At 40.5% G+C, this 21,676-nt stretch overlaps 1 protein-coding gene across 4 annotated transcripts in view; it reads left to right on the top strand.

Annotated features, from left to right (window-relative positions):
• The window catches only part of itprid2 (ITPR interacting domain containing 2), a 109,463-nt gene that overhangs the window by 76,068 nt on the left and 11,719 nt on the right, over positions 1–21,676 (top strand). For all 4 annotated transcript variants that reach the window (XM_036577205.1, XM_036577215.1, XM_036577231.1 and 1 more), the window contains 6 exons: positions 4,628–4,998; positions 8,628–8,906; positions 10,371–10,431; positions 14,293–14,384; positions 16,318–18,003; positions 20,219–20,293. In XM_036577205.1, coding sequence (XP_036433098.1) covers positions 4,628–4,998; positions 8,628–8,906; positions 10,371–10,431; positions 14,293–14,384; positions 16,318–18,003; positions 20,219–20,293 — 2,564 coding nt within the window. The remainder of the gene's footprint in view (positions 1–4,627; positions 4,999–8,627; positions 8,907–10,370; positions 10,432–14,292; positions 14,385–16,317; positions 18,004–20,218; positions 20,294–21,676) is intronic.

Raw genomic sequence — 21,676 nt, 5'->3', positions numbered from 1 at the left:
AAAAACCTAATAATAGTATGTAAAAGAATATATATATACTATATTTTTTGTTTACAAACTATAAATATATATATAGGTGTGTGTGTATGTGTGTGTGTATGTGTATACACACACACACGCACATATAAATATGAAAATAATTTCAGAAAAAGAAAAGAAAAACTTTTGAAGGTTGCTGTATTGTCTTCATGCTGGTTAAACATCTGCCTGCACACGCTCCTGAGGTGATGATAGAAAGAGAGAGAGAGAGAGAGAGAGAGAGAGAGAGAAAGTTGTCCTGTTCTCAGCACAGGTAGCTGCCGCCCACTCTGTGACTCTCGAGCTGGTTCTTTATCCCACAGGATTCGTTTTTACTGGAAGAACAGATCATTTCTGGACCCTCTGTGGTTATTTGAGTCATATAAACCGCAGCGTTTCAGTAAACGTTCAGAAACTCGTTCTCAGACCGCAGCACGTTCGTGGTCGGCGTATGGAACTCTGGCACAACGAATTCAACTAGAAGTTTATTACTGTTCAAACAGCACATGAACTCTACCACTTTACCCCGTAATCATTTTCTCTAAAGGAGAACAAGAAAGTGAAAGAGAACGAGAGAGAAGATCTCCCACTTCCACTTTTCCAATCTCCTCTTCTAACTTTCTCATTCTCTGTTGCTGACTTTATCTCTCTCTCTCTCTCTCTCTCTCTCTCTCTCTCTCCCTCTTCTCTCCCTCTCTTTTGCTTTTTCTTTTTCTTTCTTTCTTTCTTTCTTTCTTTCTTTTTCTTCCCTCTCTCTTGCTTTTTCTTTCTTTCCTCTCTCGCTCTCTCTCTCTTGCTCTCTCGCTCTCTCGCTCTGTCTCTCTCTCTTGTTCAGTTCAGTTCAGTTTGGGTTTCAGTTCAATTCCAGACGCTGCTCTGGATGGAGATATAAAGATCTTTTTTGTTTACACAGTTTAAGACAATCAATTTTATTTTTGAACAATAAAATAAAATTAAAGATTTTAGAAGTGCGCTCTCTCTCTCTCTCTCTCTCTCTCTCTCTCTCTCTCTCTCTCTCTCTCTCTCTCTCTCTCTCTCTCTCTCTCTCCTGAGCCCACACTGAGGGGGATGACCCAGTGCTTAGGGTGACCCAGACTGTGCTGAATGGACACAGGACACAAGGGCACCATTGTCACCCATGGGCCGAGAGAGAGAATGATGGGAAACAGAGAGAGAGAGTGAAAGAGGGAGAGAATGATGAGAGACAGAGAGAGAGAGTGTCTGGCTAGTGGTGACCGTCTGCCAGGCGGCTCTCCGGCACATATTTGCATACAGCTAACAGGGGGCAGAGCGGAGCAGGAACAGGAAGGACCTGGAGGAGTGTTAATGTGTTTTGCTGTCGTCATCGTCGTTGTTGTCGTCGTTGTTGTTGTTGTTGTTGTTGTCGTCTGTGCTGTTTTTATCCCTGAGAATTCGATCCCTTGGATCGGGGCTTATAGCATTCGGCCCTCTTCATTTTGACTGTCCTCTACAGCTCATCAGCAAATGCTCACATTATTGACCCTTTAAGGCGGATGGATAAAAAGCAGCCTTTACTGCTGTTTAATTGCATTTATTTGATTTGTAAAGAATATGATCTAACCAAGCTAAAACTTAAGGGATATTACATTTGTTTTGTGTCAGGAATCAACTTTTTTGAGCAAGAAAACAAAAATATAAATGTCAGATAACACCTGGTCAGCAGAACAGGGCTGATAAACTGGGTAGAAACAGATGGTTTATAGTCTGTAACTGTAAAGCTACAAAGTGCACTGGTGTGCTAGGTGTTTCTGACCAAGCCTATTATGGATACAGTTACAGAATAATCGCCTAATCGCAGTAATTTGAGATGATTGCAATTATTGGAGTGCAATAATTTTACACTGTTGTTAGATTTGCTAGATTTGCATCAATTATGCTGTTAGATATCAAATTATGCTGCAACAAGCAGAATGTGAATGGAGTGTGTTGGGTTGAGGCACATAAATGTAAATATAAGAAAGCAGTAAATGCACTTATTAGCCATGTTTACACACCCCTTGATAATCCATCAATAATCCGACTAAAAGCTCAATCAGAATAGAATACATCCATGTAAACACCTTAGTTAGAATAGACTAGTCAGATAGTCCGATTGAACGAGGTGGGTAATCCTGTAAATAATCCGTTAAATAGAAGAATAATATCCGTGTAAACGCCTGTATCTGATTACATTCCCTATCGGAAAGATTAAGTACATTCTGATCATGTTCGTCACATCATAGTGAAAGTTTATAACGTTCAGCATGGCGGAGCAGAAACTGGTCTGCAGAGGAGACGAAGTTTATGCTCTGATCTTTAAAAGACGGCGGTGGGACGGACGTCCAGCTTATGTGTCTCAGAACACGACGTCTTCCTCTCGGCCTTCTTTAATAGTCTGACATCATTTTAAAGTAATTAAAAACACAAGCGCTGCTCACTGCTGCTCGTCTCACTCTGACTGGACTCACGTGATGCTGGTTGTCATGGTAACATCTACATTAAGTGGTTCTCTACGCATTGTGTGTAATTTTGGATCGGATTACTTGTAGTGTTCATGTAAACAGAGATTTTCATCAGGTTGTTGAGCAGAGTGAGCCTCAGTCTTAATATATAATCAGAATGTGTTCAATCAGGTTAGCAAAAATCTTTGTAAACACAGTCAAAGCGACGTATCGTGGAAAATTTCTAACATGGTGCTTTAACATGTTTACAGGGCAGCGCAAGTAATGTTTGTTTGTTAGCTACATAGCTAATTCAAACTTTTTTTAGCATGTATGCTGACAGAGTGAGTGTATTTTGTTTATTTTCACTTAAACAAATGTAGCTTTGCTCACATGATTCTGTGTAACTGTAGACATTTGTTTAAGTAAATATATCTAGAAATGAAGATGGCTAATTAGCTAATTTGGCTGCTTTAGGCTTGTACTTTAATAGTTGCGTACAGTGAACAAGAAAGGACAATTAAATCGCTAACCGCAACTATTTATGACAGTCATCAGCTAAAGTTTGGTGATTGTGAGCATTTCATATGGCGTTTGCTTCCTAATGTACACCAGCTGTACATAACTTTACATAACAGTATATAATTTACATAATAATACATAACTTTCAGATTAACTTCTTAGTATTTTCTAGACTAGCCGGCACCGCCTGCTGCGCCCCTCGCTCGGCCAGCTACTTCTGGCACTGCTGCAGGTTACAAGCTCAGAGGCTTCGCAGCTTCTCAGCTAAAAATAATTTTGATGACTAATATTTACCAAATTCCAGCATCGTCTGACGCTCATAGATGAGAATTTGAGCATAAGAGACGCACAAATGAGGCAAATGACTTTTACCTCGTTAGGATTAGAAATTCGTTCAATAAAAATATTTTATATTGACTTCGGTTCTTATTGAAAGTGAAGTTACATCCCAGAATAAAACAACATTGTTAATCTTACTTAAGCTTTTATTAAGTTTTATTTAAAAAAAGTATGTATGCATAAAACATCAATACAAATATATACAAATATACCAAAACTGTCATCTAAATTATGTGATAATTTTATAGCCATACTGCCTGCTACTTGTAATTACTGAAAAATGAATAGCAGATACTAAATAAATCATAATAGTTACTGAATAATTCCTAGTAGTTACTGTGTAATTGATGGCATTTATTGAATAATTTCTTGTAGTTACTGAATAATTCACATTAGATGTTCTATAGCGTATGTAGTTGCTGATTAATTTATGATAGTGGTTACTTTATTTATCATAGATACTGAAGAGTTCATAGTAGATGCTGAATTATTTGCAGTAGATGCTTAATAAATCATAGTAGATGCTGAATTATTTGCAGTAGATGCTTAATAAATCATAGTAGATGCTGAATTATTTGCAGTAGATGCTCAATAATTCATAGTAAATGCTGAATAATTAATAGCGGTCATTGAATAATAAGACTTACGATGAATAAATGATTAAGTTTACTAGTGTTGAGCTGCTGGTCAGTTATTAGTTAAAAGAGGTTGTTAGATATGATGTCTAGAAAGTTCTGCCGCTGCAGACTCCCACACTGTCTTGTTGACTTTTGTTGCATAACATCTGTTTCTCTCCCAGAATGCAGTGTGGGGCGGAGGGGACATGTGTGTGTGTGTGTGTGTGTGTGTGTGTCTCTGATCAAGAAGCTTGTGAAGCTTTCAGTGTAGAGTGGTTTTTTTTCTGCTCTTGGCTTGTTTTCCTGTGGGCCATGCCTGAACGCTTAGTCACTGTATTTTTGCTGAGGGAAAAGGCTGCCGAGGCCACGATAGCTGCCGTCTCGTACTTTCACTGACAGCTCGTGTCACTTTCTTCAGTATCGCACTAGTGCATCCGTGGAAAAGCTGTCAGTTTAAAAATGTGATCGCATTTTAGCTGATGTGCTTGAGTCGCAGGATTTGTATGTATGAGTGTGGACATTTGTTACTTGTTGGAAACTCCAGTCATTGTCCATTCCAGCAGTTATGACCATTTGCTGATGGGCAAAAGCTCATTTAGCCAAACAATGATGGAAATGCTCAGAACGCAACACTTCTTGTTCGGTTTTGTGGATTATTTTTATTTTTAATTTGTTTTTTTCCTTGTGTAGGCCGATTCCGCCAGACGGAGGTTTTGGCCACTGTGGCCAATGTCTTCTCCGAGATCTACTCTCAGGTGTCCGGCCGACCACTCCAGAGAATCGGCACCAAGGAGGCGGAGCCTAAAGAGCCCCCCCTACTGAGGAATAACAGCTCTGCCCTCAACGCAGCGAAGATCCTGAAGAAGAGCCTCACCCGCCCAAACCTTCTGAACACAACGGAGGGAGGGCACAGTCAGCCTGGCGCGACCTCTGACCCTAACGGAGCGGAGAGAGGGAGTCTTCGTGACCTCCATTCAGACTCGGAGCCCAAACCACAGAAGGTTTTCTGGAAGAAAGACTCTTCTCCTCATCTGGCGACAGTGACGGAGGAATCTCTTCAGGTAGGAGCCTGAGCAGTAAAATAATAACAATAAATGATAATAATAATGTTTTTTAATAATTATAAAGTGCCTTTCTCTAAAATCTAAATGAATAAAATAAAAAATATAGCACTACACACCACAGAGATGTATACAGAACTAGATTGCTGATGTCACAAAGTACACAGTGAAGTCAGGCCACTTGGGCCCAATCCCATTTCTTCTTTTTACCCCTACCCCTTGTTTTCGAATGTCACCCTAACCCCTTGGAACTGAGTTACAAGGGGTAGTGGTTAAAAACTTGCCCTACGAAATGGGACCCTCAAATAAATAAATAAATAAATATAAAAAAAACATCGCTTCATTAACAACCTACCAGCGCTGCTCTGTAGGCGACCCTGCCAGTCTGCAGTGACAGCGGAGGAGGGTAAAGTTCAGCTCCTCACTGCTGGGCTTTAGTTACATTTAGGGCATCATATGACTTCAAAGAGGGGGGCAATTATTTATTATCACCCACTCCAATTATTTGGTGATATGAAGCTGAAGTCAGATATTCTCCAGCTTCTTTTTCAAATTTTCCCATTCCACCTTAAATGGTGCAGCAGTAACATTCTGGCGCTCCTGGCGTCAGAACTGCTGGACTATTTAAGGTGGAATGGGAAAGTTAGCTAGCTACTAAGAAATTAGCATGCTATTAGCGATTTTTTTTGTGCTTGTTATGAAGAAAATGACCAAAATACAGTGAAACGACATTAAACTAAGATAAAACAGTGATTATCATATTTTTTTAACAGAGAAAATTCTCACATTTGTGGGTTTCTTCGGTCTCTTGTTCTCCATCTTGCCGGTTATTCTTTTTTCTCATAACTCTCTGTTTGGAGTCTCTGAAAAACCTCTGTTTGGAGGGTCATGTAGCCCCAACACTTCACCCTCCCCATCTATCTCAACTAAAATTGGGACACCCTACCCCCTAGACGTGAACAGAGGGCAAAACAGAGGGCTAAGGGCTCAGTGGTAGGGGCGAGGAGTGAAATGGGATTAGGCCTTTGCCGCCATATTGGTACTTTCTCTCTACACTGTAAAATAAATGCGTGTCTATGGATGCAACGAAAACATATTCACAAAAAATGCAAATATAACCAAAAAATGCTGGAATGTTCTGTGTTTTCTTGCTAAAATATCAAATTCATAGGGTGTGGCCGAATGACTCATATGGAAGTGTCTAACATAAGCTAAACTAGGCTATCTGATCCCATATTTCATAGCGAAGGGTGTAGCTGTTTGAATATTTAGATATCTAAACACATTAATATTCACATAGCTCAATTTGGGTGTCTGAAAAGGCACGTGCAGTTTGGAATAAAGATGTAAATAAATAGTGCATTATCTTTATTATCTGTAATCTTTAAATGGTTTTTGGACAGAGCATGCTGGTTAATGCTGGTCTGGTGCTGGTTTGGCTGGTCACCCAGTTTGGTCATGCTGGTTGACCAGCATACCAGCGTCCAGCACAAAACAAATCATCGTTGTCCATCGATGTACCTCCATTTTTGTCGAGTTTTATTTTTATATACCATTCGGACTTTGGTGGCTGTGTTTACATTTTGTAAACTTTTTTAACAATTAATGGTCTCCAAAATTACTTGATACAAAAAGTCTTTACATTAACTTCCATTAAAAGTTAAGAAAAGTTACTGTTTTTGGAGATACATATTTTCTTTGGACAACAATGACATGCTGGCTTGGTGGTTTGGCTGCTGGTCAGGATACCACCATCTAGGACACAACATGCACTGGTTTTGTTGGTTTGTGCTGGTTTTTCTAGCGGGGCTTGAGCTGCAGTGAGTTCCATATTGCATGTAACCTATGATTGCAGTCACCAACAGCATGTATATGAAGTAAAATGTCAGAAAACATCCTAAACATGTTCTGTATAAGAATGTGGGTAGGTTTAGCTAACTCTCGGCTAATTAGCTCAGATAGCTAACAGGCTAAGACGCTCTGTCGTTAACATTGAGAGTGAGGCTGAAACTTATTCAGTTATGTGAACTTCAGCTTAAACTGTCCTCGTTCATGTAGAGCCGCCGTAAGCAGCATAAAATCCAGCGTGGAGGTGGAAAGTACACCTCAGCTGGGTGCTAATAAGTATATATACTCATTTATTTATTTATTAAGTGGTGCTTGAAAGTTTGAACCTTTTAGAATTTTTCATATTTCTGCATAAATCTGATGTAAACCTTCAAGTCCTAATAGTAGATAAAGAGAACCAAATTAAACAAATGAGACAAAAATATTAGACTTGGTCATTTATTTATTGAGGAAAATTATCCAGTATTACAGATCTGTGAGTGGAGAAGTATGTGAACTTTGAGGATTAGCAGATAATTTGAAGGTGAAATTAGGGTCAGGTGCTTTCAATCAGGTGAGTGACCACCCTGTTTTATTTAAAGAACAGGGATCCATCACAGTCTGATCTTCACTACATGTTTGTAGAAGTGTATCAGGGTATGAACAGAGGAGATTCCTGAGGACCTTAGAAGAAGAGTTGTTGATGCTCATCAGGCTGGAAAAGGTTACAGTTTAATTATAGTTTAATTTGGTTCTCTTCATCTACTTTTAGGACTTGTGTGGAAATGTGATGAAGCTTTAGGTCAAATTTATGCAGAAATATAGAAAATTCTAAAGGGTTCACAAACTTAGTAGATATTAGGGGTGCGGGAAAAACTCGATTCTGAATCGATTCACAAGTGTCAAAAGTGTCAAAAATCGATTTTCTAAATATTTAATTTATAATGTAATGTTGACGGAACGCAGAAGGCGGAACTTGGAAGTGGGTAAGTGCAGCGCCCGGACAGTCTGTGGCGGCACATAACAAAAACACAACTGGATGAGTGAGAAATCCGAGCGGCTCCCTCTGCATTAAAGCCAGGTTAGATCAGGAGTCACAACACAAATGATGAGAAGAGCCATTTTGACCTTTCAACAAAAATCAAACCAGTTTGGGAGCCACAACATTTAATGTCCAGTATGTGATAATATCCTAGTATAGGCTAAACAATGTAAACGAGAGCGCACTTACTGTGCTCTGCTTTAAGCTGTAGCCGCCACCTCTTTCCGCCAGGAAACTTTTATTCAAAACCAGAGCAGCTTCCTGTAAAATGTCTCTCAGTGTTCGACTGTTTTACGAGGCTGAAGTCGCTTCTTATTCTCCAGCTTCTTGTTCGAATTTTTACGTTCCACCTTAAATTCTGGCCGAGGCGCCGAATGTAAATGCAACACTATTTAAGGTGGAACGGGAGAATTCGAAAGAGAAGCGACTTCATCTTCGTAACTGTTTAGTGTTTCACAGTCTCTCATTGCAGATTTAACGGACCAGGAAACCAACTGCGCTGCTTATAAATGCGAATAACGCATCGCTGCTATGTGACCTGCAGTCTGCACGGCGGTTCTCAGTCGTTGCGAAACAGGGCCTTTTTCGCGCAATGTTGCACACGACCCGTCTCAAAGATACTTTACTGACACAGCGATTCCCCTGCCCCACTCTCTACAATGAGACCAAAACCGAAGTTATAAAATATATATTTTTGTTAAAAAAAGTATGAAATAGTTACTTTTTTTGGGTTAAGATTTTTCTGCCCTGTGCTCTTCAGGGTGGCGTGAACGCTGTAGAAGGAAAGTCCGCTCTGATTCACGAAGCCCCGTGTGGAGAGCCGCCGCCCATTCCTGGCGCTCCAGTCGTGGTCAGCATCACCGATGTTTCGGGGAAGAATGGTGATGCTCCGGCCAGTGAATTGGCTGTGAGCGAGGACAGAGAGCGCCAGAAGACGGTTCCCTCGTCCACGCCGGATAGAGAAACGTGCTCCCTGCTGCCCAACCCACACATGAATCACCTCCGCACTGAGCCCAGAGACTCCTTCGAGATGGAGGAGGTACAGTACTGTTCACGTCTGCATTTACATCTGCATTCACACTTAATTTCAAAGTCTGTAATGTTTTCATTAATACGGTTTCCTTAATACATTAATGTGAACACGGTACTGTGCAAAATTTGTAGGCGTCTGAGAGAAAACGGAACCAAAAACGAATCTAAAACCACCAAATTAGAAAAGATACAAGTAACATTTACACAGTAAGCAGTGATTTTATGTAGCGAGCGCACTACATACGTGGTGGTGGTGTGTTAGTGTGTGTTGTGCTGGTCTAAGTGGATCAGACACAGCAGTGCTGCTGGAGTTTTTAAACACGTCAGGGTCGCTGCTGGACTGAGAACCTAAAACATCCAGCCAACAGCGTCCTGTGGGCAGCGTCCTGTGACCACTGATGAAGGATGACCAACACAAACTGTGCAGCAGCAGATGAGCTATCGTCTCTGACTTTACATCTACAAGGTGGACTGACAAGGTAGGAGTGTCTAATAGAGTGGACAGTGAATGGACACAGTGTTTAAAAACTCCAGCAGCACTGCTGTGTCTGATCCACTCAGACCAGCACAACACACACTAACGCACCGCAACCACGTCAGTGTCACTGCAGTGCTGAGAATGATCCACCATTAAAGAATTATGAAGAGAAACAGATGGACGACAGTCTGTGATTGTAATTGTGGAATATTTGAGTATGAAAGCTTTCAGTAGTTGTAGCCCTATTAATATTTTGAAAAGCAGTCAGAGTGTGTGTGTGTGTGTGTGTGTGTGTGTGTGTGTGTGTGTGTTCTTGTGTTGCTATACATGCCCCCATGTCCTCTCTATGATAGGACTAGATGGAATTTTTGCTCAAGGGAGGACATTTTGCTGGTCATCACTTGAGCATGTGTTGTTTTCACCACAATTACTTTTTTTATTTGAAAACTGAAAAGGCAGAAAATTTTCCTTTTGGATACTGAAGTTAAGGTTAGGGTTAGGTGTCGTATTATTTAGCTACAGTAACACAAAAATCAATAGAAACCTATGGACATCCATGGACATGTGTAGAGTGTGTGTGGAGTGTGTGTGTGGAGTGTGTGTGTGGAGTGTGTGTGTGTGTGGAGTGTGTGGAGTGTGTGTGTGTGTGTGTGTGTGTGTGTAGAGTGTGTGTAGAGTGTGTGTGGAGTGTGTGTGTGTGTGTGTGTGTGTGTAGAGTGTGTGTGGAGTGTGTGGAGTGTGTGTGTGTGTGTGTGTGTGTGTAGAGTGTGTGTAGAGTGTGTGGAGAGTGTGTGTGGAGTGTGTGTGTGTGTGTGTGTGGAGTGTGTGTGTGTGGAGTGTGTGTGTGTGTAGAGTGTGTGTAGAGTGTGTGTAGAGTGTGTGTGTGTGTGTGTGTGTGTGTGTGTGGAGTGTGTGTGTGTGTGTGTGTGTGTGTGTGTGTGTGTGTGTGTGTGTGGAGTGTGTGAAGGTAATAAAGTCTTCTTTCTGCTTCAGTTGCCGAGTAACGATGATGAGGCTGTTCCTGGAACTCGCTGTATCTCCAGAGCTGGCAGTGGTGAGTGTTTCTGTGTCGACTTCTGTTACTGTAAAAACTCTAACAGCTCTTAAAAAAGACGGTTCTTCAAGGGTTCTTTAGTAAAGAAAATGGTTCTATATGGAGCAATGAACACTCAAAGAACCCTTTGCATGATTAAACCATCCTTTGCATCATTAAAGCGTTTTTCAGACTGATGGAGAGTGTTTTATATGGTTGAAAGGGGTTCTATATAGAACCAAAAAGAGTTCTTCTATTGTGACAGGCTTGACATCGTAACGATAGAAAACGACATTTTGGTGCTATATTGAACCCTTTTCAAAAAGGTGTGTTTATGGTTCTATATAGAACCATTGTCTTTAGTAAAGAACCCTTGAAGAGCCATTATTTTTAAAAGTGTGTATATAGTGCCAAAAAGGGTTCTTTCGTTGTTACGATGTCAAGCTTGTATCAATAAAAGAACCCTTTTTAATGCTATATAGAACCCTTTTCAAAAAGGTTCTACATGTATCTAGAACCATACGTAGAACCTTTTCAAAAAGCTGTGTTCATGGTTCTATATAGAACCATTGTCTTTACTAAAAAACCCTTGAAGAACCATTATTTTTAAAAGTGTATATAGCACCAAAAAGGGTTCTGCTATTGTTATGATGTCAAGCTTGTATCAACAGAAGAACTGTATTTGGTTCTATATTTTTCAGACAGGTTCTACATGTATCTAGAATCATATATAGAAACCTTTTCAAAAAGGTGTGTTCATGGTCCTATATAGAACCATTCTCCTCACTAAAAAACCCTTGAAGAACCATTACTTTTTAAAAGTGTGTATGTAGCGCCAAACAGGGTTCTGCTATTGTTATGATATCAAGCTTATATCAACAGAACTGTATTTGGTGCTATATAGAGCCCTTTCCAAAAAGGTTCTATATAGTGCTATATGACACACATCTCCATCAATCTGAAGAACCCTTTCATAAGGCAAAGAATCTTTTTATTTACTAAAGAACCCTTGAAGAACCATCATTTTTAAAAGTGTATACAGCGCCAAAAAGGGTTCTGCTGTTGTTACAAAGTCAAGCTTGTATCAACAGGAGAACTGCATTTGGTGCTATATAGAGCCCTTTCCAAAAAGGCAAAGAACCTTTTTATGTACTAAAGAACCATTGAAGAACCATCATTTTAAGTGTGCTGTCATTGATACATACAGCTGAATGTAAGGTTAATGATGGTGAGCATCTACAAAACATCCCCAGTGGACCATGCAGACAGTAACCGTGCAGTAGAGGCCCCAACGGCTACCTTCAGCAATCCCAGCTGGTCCTCTAAAGAACACGTAATACAATTTTTATGGAAACACTTTCTATGAATGTCACCTTTGTAAGCATCTATAAAGACAACCATAACATGTTATAATGCATTCATAAGACATTATAAACATAGCTATAAATATTTATAAAAATGCATTATATGTTATAGCCATGTTTATTATGCATTATGAATTGTTAACATAATACATTATAAGTACTGATCATAACAAATTATAAGAGCTCATAAGTCGTATTTGTCCGCTCTAAGTAAAGTGAAGCGTACTGTACTAAAGCCTCCTCCAGTGTTCAGAGTGAGGCTTCAAGTTGAAGTATTTACTGAAGGATTTACTGAAACACTAAAACATACACAGTAAAGCTCATTACAGGCTTCAAATGTCAGAGTTTAAACTAGAGCTGCCATCAGTGTTTTACCCAATGTGGGAAAGGTAATGTTCACCACCGTTAGCTTGGTATTTGTCTTTACTTTACGCTCTCCAAGCTGGGACTGACTTCTTTGGCACTGACATTATAACATGTTATTAACACTATTTATAATGCATTAAATTAACAATTCATAATTTATAATAAACATGGCTATCAAATGTTATTCAGTGTAATTTTTTATAAATATTTATAACCATGTTTATAATGCCTTATGAATACATTATAACATGTTCTAAATGTGTTTATAGATGCTTACAAAGGTGACATTCATAGAAAGTGTTACCATTTTGATGTCCTGATAGTTTAACTTTGTCATTTCCAAAAGCAGCTGAAGCACAAGTTTCAGATTAGCCTTCGTATCACAGAGCACTCTGGAAAAGAGAGCTTCTGTGGATCGTGGTGAGTTGAATTAGTCCGAGCCGATGTTTTGAAGAACGTTGCTGCTAAAAATACAGCGAGGCCTCTATCAAATCAGAGTGACCCATCCCAGAACAGACTCAGTTCCAGGCAGAGGGAGTTTGCTTAACTGAATTATTACACAAGCGCTCTGAGTGGCTCGGTCCACGACCCTGAGAACAAAACATCCACGAGGGCTGAGAATGTGGCTGAACAGTGGACGCAGTGGATCAGGACTGCCCTCTAGTGGTGGATTCCAGAAACCTCACCAAGGCTGGGTTGTGTTTATAATCCAGGCTCAGGTCTGTTTCGCTCACTCTGTCTCTCCGTGGTGTGAGTGACACAAAACGTCTTGCTTTTTATTTTGGTGTTTTGTGCCGCTGCATCCAGAGAACAGCTGTGAAGACTATTTTGTAGCTAACTGTGAAAATGAATGAAAATAAAACAAAAGAAAAACAGACTGAAACAACACTGAAATGCTAGTCAAACATTTTGTGCTACATACACACTTTCTGGTAGATGCTCAGGCTCAGGTCAGGTCAAGTTGGAAGACTGCAGAGCCGAGGAACATGCTTTTATTTGATGGATTGTCTTGGAAAACGTCTGTAACTGGTTTTAAGCAGTATATATATCATCCCCTTGGAATTATAAGGTTCTGTCTGCATTCTGAGCAGTTTTGAGATACTGACCTTCAAAGATTTTGCATTTCAAATAGCAAAACTGATATTTGGAACACGTCTCTTTATACATGACAGGGACAGACACCCTGAGTCTGTTCTAAATGTACGAAATCAAAATCTGGTCAGATTTGTAAATGAGTTTTTTTGGAACAGATAAAATGCAGATTTTCAGTGATTTTCAAGGAACACGAACAGCTTATATTCGTAATTTGTTTTTAACACATAAAATTAGTGTAACAGAGTGTCTACATGTACCAGAAAGCGAAGTTCAATGCTTTCTATGACATTTGATGGCATTTATTTGTATTATTTATTTATTTTTTTATGACGTTTATTACTTGTTCATTTTCATTTTAAAATCATTTTTTTTTCTTATTCAAAAAAGCTTTGCAGATTAGGTATAAAGTTCAGTACTAAATGTTTTGTCCAGTGCAGAGGTCAGTTTTAAATAGAAACCATTAGTTTAAGTTTCCTTTAGGTTAGACAGCAGCTAGTGACTGTAATAAACTGTCCCAGCAGGTCAGTGTAGCAGGTCAGTCTAAAGGCAGAATGAGGTTCTGTTTTACATCTGAAATGTGACTCTAATGAGCCAAAACGTCCTATTTTGGGAGAAAGAAGAAAAAGAGAAGATGAATGAATGAATGAAGTTAATGTTTATGTTGTGATTAAGACCCCATCAATTCAGATATATGCTGTTTAATGACTTTTAAGAATTAATATTTATAAAACTTAAGATAATAAAACTTTTTAAAGAACTACAAGAAGACAGGCAGAGTTTCAGCAGCATGTTTTCATGTTCATAAAACTGTATGAAAGTTATATATATATATATATATATATATATATGTATGTGTGTGTGTGTGTGTGTGTGTGTGTGTGTGTGTATAGCAATTTCAGTAAGAGAAACTAGCCATGATAGTAGGTTTGCTTGAGCTACTCCTTTACTTGTTTACAGTCTCCAAAATCACTGACTCTCTCTCTCTCTCTCTCTCTCTCTCTCTCTCTCTCTCTCTCTCTCTCTCTCTCTCTCTCATATTTTTCCCATTTATGTCCAGAGAACTTATTAAGAACGGCTAGTCAGCAGTCCGACAGCAGCGGCTTTGCGGAAGACCCCGTAACAGACGGTTCAGCGAATCCGAACTTGAAGGTGCGTGTGTGCAACTCTAACCTCTGTAGAACTCCTAACAGTGGTTCCCATTCCCAGGATACTGTCAGATACTGTACACGTACATTATTGTTCATCAAAGTACCAACAGGATAAATATACCCTCAAAGGTATAACAGTGGCCTTAAGGTCCATCTGTGTCCCCAAAATAAGCTTTTCCCAAGAAAAAAGTACATATTTGTGCCTTTTCATAACCGAATGTTTTAAAATAAATAGAATAAAAGGCCTGAAGTGAAAAGGAGATGTATGGACTCACTGCAACTACAAATGAAATGTAGTACAGATGTGTTTCGTTAAGTACAGCCACTTTTCCACTGCATGGAACTGACCCGACTCTACTCGCCTGTTTTGGTTTTGCCGTATTTATTGCCACTGTTTTTTTCCTGCTTTAAAGTCAATTTCTTTTCAAAGCATTCTATCACACAGGTAGTCTAATTTGCATGGCCAGATAAACCTGTCGTTACTGAGGCAGCTTTATCAGACGGGTCCTCGTGCAGGAGGCACATTTCATGTAAATGGATTTTATTAGGATGTTACTGTTTTTCCTTATGCCTGGTGCTAAATGCAGTTGTATCTGGTCAACTGGATATACAGTACTGTGTGAGACTGTTAGGCTCATATCAGGAACTAAGCCTGTGTTTTTCCCCCCTTTTTTCCCTTTTTTAATTAAACTCCAGTTACTCACTTTTTCAATTCAATAAGCTTTATTGGCCATATTCAGTTACAGTATTGCCAAAGCATCATCAAGAAGGAAAAAGAAAAGAAATAAAATAAGAAAAATGAACCTTTAAAACATTTCAGAGTATAAGAACTCTTAATTTCATTTGATAGAAAAATAATTATGACAGGAATCAAATAAAAGAACAGTAAAAAATAGCAGTTTGGAATTGAGTTGTGAAGAAAATTAAGAGGGAGAAAAAATAAATAATAAACATTTACATAAACACATAAAGGTGTTTACTCTTTGCACAATATTAGAATTAAATGAAAACCGTGTAAGAGATGATCCGAAATTGCCTGGCAAGAAATATCTTGTTACAGTGACTTTCATTACAAGTTAAGCATGTTTTTTTTTTTCCTTCTCTTCTTTCGTAAAATTGCTTTTTTGGAGAGACAAGGTTTCATTTCCAACAGTAGAGAATATATGTGAATACAGCAAACTCTCTCTCTCTCTCTCTCTCTCTCTCTCTCTCTGCATGTCTATCTCTATCTCTCATACGTGAGAGTTTGCTGTCAGATCAAAACAAAAAAATCAAAAAAATGGGGCGACGTGTGACGATATAGAGTTTCGAATATGATTATGCACTGAAGAGCTGATCCTGGGTCTGTCTGTACAAAGACCCAACGTAGTGTGTGGTTTTCACAGCATTGAATTTCCTGAGCGACTGAATAGTTCAGATTTCCTTACAGTCACAGTGAATTTCAGACTTGTTTTATATCCCATTAGCACATTGACTGTAAAAGAACTGATGTTTTTACTGGCTTTCTGATGTTTAATTAGGCAGATTGCCATGAAAAATATGTAATATTGTTTCAGACACTTGAAGGGACAGTGAGTTAATATCTGTTTAATGCTGGGAAATGATTTATGAAGGTCTTGCACAAATCAATGAATGTTTTAAATAAAAAAACCTGAAACTTAGAAAACCATGATAAAAAAAAACAACTTTTCAACAAGTTTAAATTACAGTGACTAAATCTTAATATCTCGTCATACAAACTTACTTATGGAAAGTTGAAAATGTGTACTTTTGACCAAACATCTCTGCTTGTGTCAATAACGAGTGAGAGATTATTAAACAATATTAGATGTTTCAGGGTTTACATGCCACCAATGCTGGAGGGTAAAACAGTGAAGTTCTTTCAGGCACTGAATCTCGACTGCTTTGTGATTGCAACTCAATCTCTGTTTCAGGTCCAGGAGAGCTCGGACAGCTGCGACAGCGAGACGACCGTGACCTCTCATGCCGGTGGGGTCAGCACACCCTTGGCTTTGGAGCACCCTGCTTTTGAGAAGCTTCAGGGTGACGAGGGACACCTTGGCCTAACTGGAGTGGCGGAGGACTTTCCTAAATACACGGCCCATCAGGTCCCACGACATGAAATCCCAGATCAGACCGTGCAGGAGACGGAGAGCGGCACTGATGGGTCTGAGACGCAGATTCCATCAGATAGACTTTTTAGTTCTATGGAGACGAGCTCGAGCATCGAATCTGGGTCCACTGTAACTGTAGAGTCAGGAGATCAAGAATTCTCGATAGATTCAGCTTCTGCAGGTGTAGATACGACGTCAGAAGGTGCGGTTGGCTCTACCACAGAGCATGATGGCACAGCAGAGATGGACCCTTCATTACAGTCTTCCACTACGTTAGACGCCACAGTGGAGCCTGACTCCAGCTTAAAGAGAGGACCTTTACAAAAGCAAGTTGGTCCACAGTCTCAAAGGGGCAGAGATCAGATCCGTAGCACCTCTGAGAAGGTCCGGAGCGCCTTACTTCGGGCCGAGCAGCGGTCATCTTCAGTTTGCGAGGACCGGGTAGGTCGGGTTTGGATCCGGAGAAAGGATCTGTTTAGGGATCGAGACGATGAGACCAGAAACCCACTGAGAAGGTCTAGCTCCCTTCCGAACTCATTGCTGAGCCCAACCAGGGTGGTATCATCTGTGCGAATCCAGCTGGGCGGCGGTTCGGTCCGGCATTGCACCCCTCCCGCCTACAGCTACAAATACGAGGAAGAAAGGGAACGGGACGAGGCCGATTCCATTGCAGAGGAAGACGAATATGCAGAGGAAGCTCAGTCCACCTGTAGATCCACTCTCCTTATCCAGCAGACATCCACAGAAAGTGAGTCGTTCAGGCCGCCCCCATACCCACTGAATGTGCCACCGCACCTCACCCGGTCAGCTAGCTCACTCTACAGCGTTCCTGCTGACTGGCCTTTGCGACGTCTGGCTGAAGGTCCAGTTTGGAGTACCAACAGTGTCCCGGATTTGACCCACACTGCAATGCCACATTCAACACTTCCACAACAAAGCCAGCACCACTTGCCTCATTACAGAGGGGGCACTAGCTCACCGTACCCCCCCAGCAAACCTGTTAACTACCCCAGTCACGGTGTTGTCCCAGGCTCGCTCAACAGCCCACTCAGCCACATACTGAGTCCCCCGTATGCTCAGTATACACAGCCACAGGACTCGTTGCATCCTCACTCGCTGCATGGTGCCCCTTTCCCCCAGCCAAACGTGCCTTACAACCACTCACACAGCTTCCCCTGTGGGCCATCAGCAGCCTTCCATTCCTCTTACAACCCTTCTCCTCCTTTGAACGCCCCCTATGGCTCCACATTCAACATGCAAGGAGGTCCGTACAACCCTTACGCGCCTCTCACTAACTCCCACGGAGCCCCCAACAGTCTCATCTCCAATTGTGCACCTTACTATCCACATATGCCCTACGGACACCAGTACAGCGGCCCGTTCACCCCTCCGCATGCCCCCTTCCCATGCGACACTGCAACCCCTCCACCTGCGATGGGCAGTACGGAAATGCAACTGAGACGAGTTCTGCATGAAATCCGAGGCACTGTACACAGTCTCAACCAGGTGAGTTCACCTGTAGCTGGCTGCTAACTGGGGCTGGGAAAACAAATATTTTGATAGTTGATTTTTCATATGAATTAAGCGACTAATAATCAGTTCATTGGCTTAATATGAAGAGCTGTAACCAAAAAATGTTTGGCAATGATTTGACTAACCTCCGTTCACCAAGAGCTAAATTACTGCCATGAAACAAAAAATGTGTTTTTGTCTAAACTACCTGTATTTTGAGCTACAGTGTATAAGGAGCAGTTGGTAAAAGTAAGTGATGTAATAATAAATATGTAGGTTAATGTTATAGATCTTCAGGCTGCAGCGCCATTTAACCGGTTTAGCATTTTAACCTGCTAATTAATTGGCATGGAGGGAAAGCTACCATTTACTGACCGCTCTGCTGCTTCAGAATCAGCACCATCATGTTTTCTTTTCCAGCGGCTGAAGGTAAACGATAAAGGACTTCTGGTAAAAGACGTCTCTTTACATTCAGACATAATTGTCCTTTTTCTTGCGCTATCTGCTGACATAGGGATGACGTTATGAGGGAATCACTGCCCTCTTCAGGTAGTGTTGTTGACTCCCTCTCGGTTGGATTTTGAAAATGTAAACAAAACATTTTCTTTGTTTCTTGTTTTGTTTTGTTTGACGAATAATTGTTTCAGCCCTACTGCTAGTAGGTAACATTACGTTGTGTGTAGCTTAAACCTGATCATATTTGTAGACTACAGTGTTTCCCACTGATTGTCTGAGTGGTAGACCCTTCAAAGCTGCTAGTGTTTTTACGCGTACATGGGGTCATCGCACACGGGCATGGCCGGAGTAGAATCATCACACAGAATGTTTTTGAAACGCAGTAAATACACCATGTTTTTTGTTTCTCTCCACATTTTTTTAAAAAGTGCAGTTGTTATTGATTAGGAACTCATTTATAGTCAGTTTGTTCACATCCAAAGAATTCATGCGTGACTGAATGCTTTAGAGCTCATTCTGAGCCAAAGAATAAAGGAATAATTCTACATCAAAGATCATTTGATCGTAATTTTATTTTGGCCCAAAAATGAGCGCATACTACATAAAAACATTAGCCTGCCAGGGACATCCTAACGCCTGTGTCTCTGATCCAAGTGAGGTGACGTGAGAATTAATGATGGGGGAAACACTGGACTAGTGATTAGTGGAATTCTTGGACGAAAACCAAAAGAAAGTTTTTTCTTTTTTTGTTGTTTATTTGTTTGAATGTTTTGTTTTAATTCACCATTTTGTGTATGTTTGTGAATAAACATACCAAACACAAAAACTAGAAGGCAATGGAGAAAATATGCTATCGTTATTGATAAAAAACGCTTGACAAAACTGACAAACTGAGCTGACAGTAAATAAAAAATAAAAAATAAAAAGCTTACATAAACGCACTAAAATATTATATAGGCTATGGAATATATCCAACGTCCTCAACACGGTCGCTCATTAAAGGCAGTGAATTCTCAGTTTCTCAGTTATACGCTGCACTTTTGCACTGTCATTCGTGATTGTTTTTCTCGTGTCTGTAACTATGGCTACAGATTGTGTTGTGTTTGTGTTCTGCGCATTGAGCAGGGTGTCATATTTTCAAGTAATCAAACATAATTGAGAAGCTCTTAAATGTTGTACCTCCTCTTTATACTCCTGGATTAATCTGCAGGAATGTTGATCTGCTGTCGCTACTGTTTGAACGTGTCTGTGCTGACCGATGCAGGAGAGCGAAGGGTTGTTTAAATGAAGAATTAGATTTTGACACTTTGTTGAAGTTCTGTTTAAACCTGTTTAATATTTTTATACCCCTGGAATTGATGCTTGGCACTGGACATGGCGACCTCAGGCTCATTTGCAGCTGCCCCTGAACATCCCATTCTGTTGGTCAATGCTTTTCTATAGAGATTATACAAGCTGTGTGTGGGTGCTTCACTAATCCACTAATTAAAAGTAGTGTCTGCAAACTTCTGGACATCTGGTGCATTTGTTAGCGTATTCTAATAAGCGTTATCACTTTAAATGAGCTGACCTTGAGTAACCGTTTTCCTGCTTGTGTTATTTCTGCGATAGGCCCAAGTTCCTTGTTTCCTGGTAGTCTCTCCCAAAAAGCAAATAACCAGGCTGACTCAGCATGTCTCTGTACAGAGTTCAGACTTGTCCCGTTTCTGCGTGACTGCTAAGTAAAATATCTCATTTGTGATTGTTTTGCCAGAGCCCTTCAGTGCAACGGGATGGCACACCCTTAGGGACACAGAGTCCGCACCAAGCTGCCCAACCACTTTATGAGGTACAATCTTTCTTTAATTACTTTCATTCTTTCATTCTTGAGGCAGACAAATGGACTTTTCCTTCAGGCTGATATTTTTGTGCTCTATGATTTTTGACATTTTATACTGCAAATGCATTTAATTCAGTCCTTCAGTTTGTTCACTGTCCAGTTTTTTTTGAACCCCCTGTCTTGCTTTCACTCACTGGCCACTTTATCAGAAACACTTACCTTGTGCTTCCACTTGCTGGCCACTTTATTAGAAACACCTACCTTGTGCTTCCACTCACTGGCCACTTTATAAGAAACACCCACCTTATGCTTCCACTTGCTGGCCACTTTATTAGAAACACCTACCTTGTGCTTCCACTCACTGGCCACTTTATTAGAAACACCTACCTTATGCTTCCACTCACTGGCCACTTTATTAGAAACACACTCCTTGTGCTTCCACTTGCGGGCCACTTTATTAGAAACACCCTCCTTGTGCTTCCACTAACTGGCCACTTTATTAGAAACACCCACCTTGTGCTTCCACTCACTGGCCACTTTATTAGAAACACCCACCTTGTGCTTCCACTCGCTGGCCACTTTATTAGAAACACCCTCCTTGTACTTCCACTCACTGGCCACTTTATTAGAAACACCCTCCTTGTGCTTCCACTCATTGGCCACTTTATTAGAAACACCCTCTTTGTGCTTCCACTCGCTGACCATTTTATTAGAAACACCCTCCTTGTGCTTCCACTCATTGGCCACTTTATTAGAAACACCCTCTTTGTGCTTCCACTCACTGGCCACTTTATTGGAAACACCCTCTTTGTGCTTCCACTCACTGACCATTTTATTAGAAACACCTACCTTGTGCTTCCACTCATTGGCCACTTTATTAGAAACACCCTCTTTGTGCTTCCACTCACTGACCATTTTATTAGAAACACCTACCTTGTGCTTCCACTCATTGGCCACTTTATTAGAAACACCCTCTTTGTGCTTCCACTCACTGGCCACTTTATTGGAAACACCCTCTTTGTGCTTCCACTCACTGACCATTTTATTAGAAACACCCTCCTTGTGCTTCCACTCACTGACCATTTTATTAGAAACACCCACCTTGTGCTTCCACTCACTGGCCTCTTTATTGGAAACACCCACCTTGTGCTTCCACTCGCTGGCCACTTTATTAGAAACACCTACCTTATGCTTCCTCTAACTGGCCATTTTATTAGAAAAATGTACCTTGTGTTTCCACTAACTGGCCACTTTATTAGAAACACCCACCTTGTACTTCCACTCAGTGGCCACTTTATTAGAAACACCTATCTTGTGCATACCTGCAGAGTTTAAAGGCAAGCCTCATTCTGTGATTCTGTTGACTAAACATTTCTAAAATTTATAGACACG

This window comes from Colossoma macropomum, unplaced genomic scaffold (assembly GCF_904425465.1).
Source record: "Colossoma macropomum unplaced genomic scaffold, Colossoma_macropomum, whole genome shotgun sequence".
NCBI classification, from domain to species: domain Eukaryota; kingdom Metazoa; phylum Chordata; class Actinopteri; order Characiformes; family Serrasalmidae; genus Colossoma; species Colossoma macropomum.
Note: the sequence above shows the minus strand (reverse complement) of the source record. Positions and strands in the feature narration are given on the sequence as shown.